This window comes from Tubulanus polymorphus, chromosome 1, assembly GCF_964204645.1.
Source record: "Tubulanus polymorphus chromosome 1, tnTubPoly1.2, whole genome shotgun sequence".
Lineage (NCBI taxonomy): Eukaryota > Metazoa > Nemertea > Palaeonemertea > Tubulaniformes > Tubulanidae > Tubulanus > Tubulanus polymorphus.
The window spans coordinates 30,705,174-30,711,323 of NC_134025.1; the positions used below are offsets into that span (position 1 = coordinate 30,705,174).

General features: G+C 38.6%; 1 protein-coding gene across 1 annotated transcript; it reads left to right on the forward strand.

The window, feature by feature from the left end:
- Window positions 1-1,679: 1,679 nt before the first annotated feature.
- Window positions 1,680-5,037, forward strand: LOC141914934 (CB1 cannabinoid receptor-interacting protein 1-like). The gene is made up of 3 exons (XM_074806282.1): window positions 1,680-1,945; window positions 2,629-2,797; window positions 4,606-5,037. The coding sequence occupies exons 1-3, from the start codon at window positions 1,779-1,781 to the stop codon at window positions 4,768-4,770; spliced, it is 501 nt and encodes a 166-aa protein (XP_074662383.1). The 5' UTR covers window positions 1,680-1,778; the 3' UTR covers window positions 4,771-5,037.
- Window positions 5,038-6,150: the final 1,113 nt, after the last annotated feature.

Consider the following 6,150-nt stretch of genomic DNA (forward strand, 5'->3'; position numbering starts at 1 on the left):
TCAGCGGTTACCCCTGTGAAGCTGGCTCCCGGGTCCAGGTTCCCGATTCGGCTCCCGATTCAAAAACATTTTGAATCGGGAGCCGAACCGGTAGCCGGCTACTGGTTCCCGGTTACAGACCGAATACCCACGAGCCCGACGGTAAGCTGTGTACACAGTCCGCCAGCCACAGTAGGACACAGCAAGAGGCTCACAACCTCAGTCCTGACCCCGTCCAAACCTCAGCTGCGAGACCTGGCCAAACCATCAGCTGGCCATCATGAACTTCGAAACCCAAACTTTCGCGCTGCCATCACTTACACCAAACCCCAGTACCCTCCACTACCTCCTAATAGCTGACACCCCACGTCCAAACCCTCGACTCGCGGACCTTTGAAAATATGGAAGAAATTTATTAGTAGGCTATATACGTATAAGATGTTTACTTGAGATTGTGTGGAACAGACTACGATCAGAGACATCCGCGTGTCTAATGAAAAGACGCTACTACGCTTCTCGTGTTGCGGGATCAGATCAAATGAATGAATGATCTTTCAGTAAGATCTATGTTTCAGTGAGACTAGTTCACGACACCGTCTGAGCAGTGATCATAGACAAACTCCTATTCAGCAGTAATCCGAGAGCAGACGATCGCCTGTCAACTGCACACATTCCACACTTAGACGTTCAATCTCTTCATCTCGTTATCAAGAGTTCGAACATAACTTTAATGAACTCATACCCAGAACTCTGAGTTCATCACTAATCTTTCATTATTTCGTCATGAAAAAAAAACCTACAATCGAACGGACGCCGCACTTTATTTCCGGATTCTTCTTTTTCTTATTCAGTAATATAGCATTTAACGATTAAATGTTCTAAATGAAGCAATCAGGAAGAAATATTCGTGAAAGCCTGGGTCATAAATATATGGCACCATCATAATTCACGCTAAGTATTTGTATACAGAAAACCAATTAATCGAAACCTCAGATAGAGTGATATGATGGTACGATTTATTTTCTCCACGAAAATTTTTTTTAAATTAACAATATATACATAAGATAGTTGATTAACAATCTGGAGAGGGACAACAAGCAAGCTTTAAAGATGTACACAGCTGCAAGTGCTGAGGTGAGGTGGCCCTGTCAACAAAATTGTGGTTAAACGGACTAACCGTCCGTTTTTTTATGAATAAAATAACTTAAAATCAAATCTCCTACGAACAATTTTGGTAAAGAGAAATGCCTTTTGGTCGAGTAGGTTCCTACTTGATTTAATAACCACGCGAAGAGGAAAAAATAGCCTAGAAAAACATATAGCTTTAAAAGCCTGCGACTGAAGTAGGTAAATTGAGCCCATCGTCAGTCATTGCGCTGCGAAATTGCGTTAGTTCACGTTTAGCTTATTTTTACCGGTAACGGAAGAAACGGATGCTGGAAACGGGGATGAGGCAGCGCGAGCGCTACGACATTTTTATATAGACTCGTATATTAGTTCTGGTAAGCTACCGACGATGAATTCTAGTCTCCTCTATCTATTCTTACGTGTGATAGTCTAAGATCGGTATAACGTAATCATAACTCATTCTCTCAGACTCGGTATTCATTAAATTCTAATTTGTTTTATATGGTAATTACGCGAACTCCATCTGTCGTAATTAAATACTAGTTCTTATGAATTCATTATATCGACGCACGAAAGTAGATTCAGCGTAAATTCAACAACCAGGATATGTTGTGATAGGAGTTGATTGTTCCCAGTCAGAGGACGCGTGTGCTTCATTCGCTAACTGTGTTATGGCATTCAAGTTAAGTCTGAAATTGAAACGATGCCACGGCAACGATGAACAACAAGTGTTTTATAAAATCGACGGTCAACGATTTAAAAATGAACGCACTTTGAAACTTAGTTCGTCGACCGAGTACGAAATAGAACTGACGATAAAGCCACGTCACGAAATCAGGTAGGTTTTTATCTATAACAATCCGATGTATATTTTGTCCTCTGTGTCGTGTCTGATATCGGAGCTATAAATAAACTCATAGCGATACACGACCACGACAAGGTAGAGAATATTCATATTGATTCTCTTATCATCGCGAAGCTTTTTCATCGAGAACTTAAAAGTAAATCATTATGTATATATCTCTATATACCACGCGTACTTTGTTTTTTCCTCTTGGTATAAAATGTCAAAAGCTTGTGATAAAAGAACTTGTTTACACACTTCATCACAAGGGCTCTCAAGAAATACTCATGATTTTTCTGATGTCAAATTCTTGTTTTAAATCACTCAGATATTGCCTTTTCATTTTCTACTCGCAACCCATTTCCGTCTACAGTTGTGAGTTGTGGGCAGACTCGAAAACTGTGGCCCAAATTTGGCTTATTTGGCTAAATTTGACTGAACTATAGTTTTAACTCAGAAAACCTGCCTCAGTTCTACAGATGTGAGTTAAGATTTGAATCAGGAGTTAATTGATTGAAACTGAACGGGTCGCGAGTTAACCTGAACCATTGACTCAAGGCCTGAACTAGAGAATCATCGGGTGTATCTCTTTATTTTGCCCTCACATGCGACATCATCATAGAAAATTCCAAACTTGTTTTTGCTGATCTCGAAGAAATTGATGTGCTTTATTTCAGTTCAATGGCGATTCAAGGAACTGATGTAAGTTTAACGAAAGTTCTGACCCGGAATAACGATGATGTAGCGGATATTGTAGATAAGAATGCATACACTGGCTCGTGGAATACTATCGGAATGCCACCGAAGAAAGACGGAGAAAGATATCAGATGCCTGTCACTATTCAGGTAATGAAAAAACAAACTCATCTATATCAATGACCTTCCTTAACCGTGAACCAGATTCAGGACAATTGAAACTACTTCTACTTTGCAAATTACTGATTGATATCGAAGAGAATGGATAAGATTTTGTTTCAAATTTCTGAAGAAAAAATTCTATTGAGGATTTATAAAACGAGTACAGATCAAAAAAGATGGCCCGACTGAATCTAATGTGTCCGGTCTATAGTTTATAGAATATATGTTTAATACCTCAGGGTGTAAATTCATTAGAAATCTACGTTACGATATAAGACCAAAATGTGCGTCAGAGATTTGAGATATTCGGCACTAGTTATTCGTATCATCTCAACTGCTCGTCTGGACTAAGTAATGAAATTATACGAATTCATTCAAGTAAATTCGTATCAAAAATGTATAAACCGCAATAAGACCAAGTTTGTATCTGAGGTTAACAATCATAGGCGAAGCATACTGTATATAATGTATACATATATGGTGTATTTTCTGTATGATAGCGATGGCGACAATATTGCTTTTCTATTTTGAAAATAATTTCGTGTATAATATTCATGAGTTTCTGGTAACATCTGCCGCATGTTTCCTATGCTGACAGTATAAATCAGTAAAGAGATCCAGCCTCCTGATAGTTCGCCCTAGCGTGAATCACTCAGACATGTTCATTAAACATGCTTCAGGTGAAAATCATCTTTTAAAAACATCGACCCGTTTTCATTTTTGTAGTGTCCCTTACAAACCCACAGAGTCACCTGTCGGGAATATGAATACACCTTTACTTTTCTGTTTTCGTAGAGAATTGATTGTCTAATTCAATTTTTTAAAAACCCCACAATTACCAGGTACCAATAACTAACAGAGTCTTTCGACGTTTCGACTCCGGGCAATTACATGATACGTTTTTAAAATAGGTTTGAAAATGAGTCGAAATGTCACCACTCTGTCGGTTTTTCCTCCAGTAAGTCACGTCTGCGGTATCATATCAATCTACTTTATTTTCTAAATCTTTTCATCGACCCCAGTTGTAATACGGTCAGACGTTATATGAAAACTTGCCCTCGGCTGCGGCGTCGCAGGTTTCTTCCAGACTCCACACGTATCGAAAGTCAATTTGCAGGATCTTAATTTACTTCCGTATAATTCTGACACAGTACTGGTGCGTCGTACGTGCCAGAAGCCGTGATCGCCTAGTGTATATGAAATGTGGTGTGTGTTACGCTTGAAGTCATTTCGTCTGTCGGGCGCACTAATCGAATCTTCAGATGACGCGATTGATGAAAAGGATTGATTTTCACTCAAGTCTACCTGATAATCCTGTTTGTAACCTTGAACCTCTTATTCTGTACCCGCCTCGTGTATATTTAGAAAATTGGCAATTTTTTGAACAAGTTTCAAGAGTCATTTCGTTCGCGTTGGCAGATTATTTGCTTCTACCTCTCATTGAGCGCATGTTATTAGTTAACATATTCTCTCGACCTCGGGCTTACATGAGTTCTAATCTTACAAGCCAGGATACTTAACATAACTACCGAGACATAATGTAACCGAAGGTCTTTCTTTGATCCGTTCATATGATCTTTTTCATTGACAATTTTAAGATCGTAGAATGATTGTACGCCACAAGCGTCATATTGGCCGTAAAAGCGCAAGCGGTTGATTGAAGTAAAATGTGCAGGTGACGGCATTTTGACGGCCAATCTGACGCGTGTGACGTCAGTATTTCTCTTGAACATACGCACATCATAACTGGGTCGTTTCTGATTTTCAAATTTTCAAAAATCTTTTTCTAATTTCAGATTCCAGAAATCGGTGAATTTGTGACGCATCTACAATGTAAACTGTATCGCGAATCGGACACTGAACACGTGACCTGGGGTCAACCGTTACATTGGATCGAATTCGATTGTCAAAAACTATCCGATCGATCGTTCATAGATATATTTAAAGAGTCCTATAGATGATGATAGTTGTACTAACAGTATCCTCCATCCGATATTAGAATGTATTATGAATAGAATATATGTATATATATAGTCATACATTATTTTATGGTTTGGTTATTATGTCAAACAATGTATTATTATTAGTCACGTTTGTTAGATATAGATATATGTTTTAACCTGGTAGTTTGGGTTTTAACTGGAAAGAATGTATCTCTGTAACCTATATTTGCAGATGGTTTATCTATTGTTTTGTTTTGTATATATCAAATTAATATATATACATATTTGAAGTTAAAAAAAAACAGCGAATGAATCACAAAAAAACAGTAGTCAGTGGTCAGTAGTCAGTAGTCAGTGGTCAGTAGGTGGTAATCAGTGGTCAGTAGTCAGTGGTCCGTGGTCAGTGGTCAGTAGTCAGTAGTCAGTAGTCAGTTGGCAGTAGTCAGTTGTCAGTTTTGTCAGTAGTCATTAGTCGTTAGACCAGAAACAGTTATAGCTGTCGATATTTAAAGTATACTCGTCCCCAGCGACGCACAAGGAAAATGTCAACGAGCAAATCTTTTTTCTACGACCGTATCTGAACAATATTATCTTTCTTTCGTCTTCGTTGTCGCACTGAAAATCTTGGTTGTGGCAGAGTTTCTTATAGACATCGGAAATAGCGATTTATCAGTTATTAATAACCTAGAATTTCATCCCAAATAGGACGATGTTAATAATTTCATGGATACGTTTTACGATTTACGATTTACGATTTTATTAACACTCCAACCATATCCACGGTTTATGGAGGAAAAATATTACACATATATTTACAAATATCTACAAAACAACAAAGAATACAAACTTTAAGAATAAAAACGTAACAAAATCTATATAACAAGCCACAATCCTGCCCCCGGAGTGGCGGCGTTCACTGGGTTGACGGTGACCAACGACAGCCTCGAACGTGGCTGACGATATTGAGTGGCGCTCAACGTCTGGAGGGATATAAAAAATCCCATGGGAATGTATAAATCTCGTAGGATACGGTATCAATGAGATTATTACTGGTAGACTGATGTCTCTTACTTCACAGTGCAACTATTAGATTGGATCATTAGATTAGGAGTTTTAGTAATTTCAGCACGTTCAAATCCTGTTTCACTGAAACTAATCACATGCAAAGTTAAGCGAGAACTGGGACCATGCGTTGTCTTAGCAACTAAAACACGATAGTTTATCTTTGTGTGAAAATGTCCGATTGATAATTGTTTTTACCAGTAGCTGATATAACAGAACACCTCCGTATTGTGCAGATTACAGCGGGAATCCCAGTGCAGATTACAGCGGGAATCCTCGTGCAGATTACACCGGCAATCCTCGTGCAGATTACAGCGGCAATCCTCGTGCAGATTA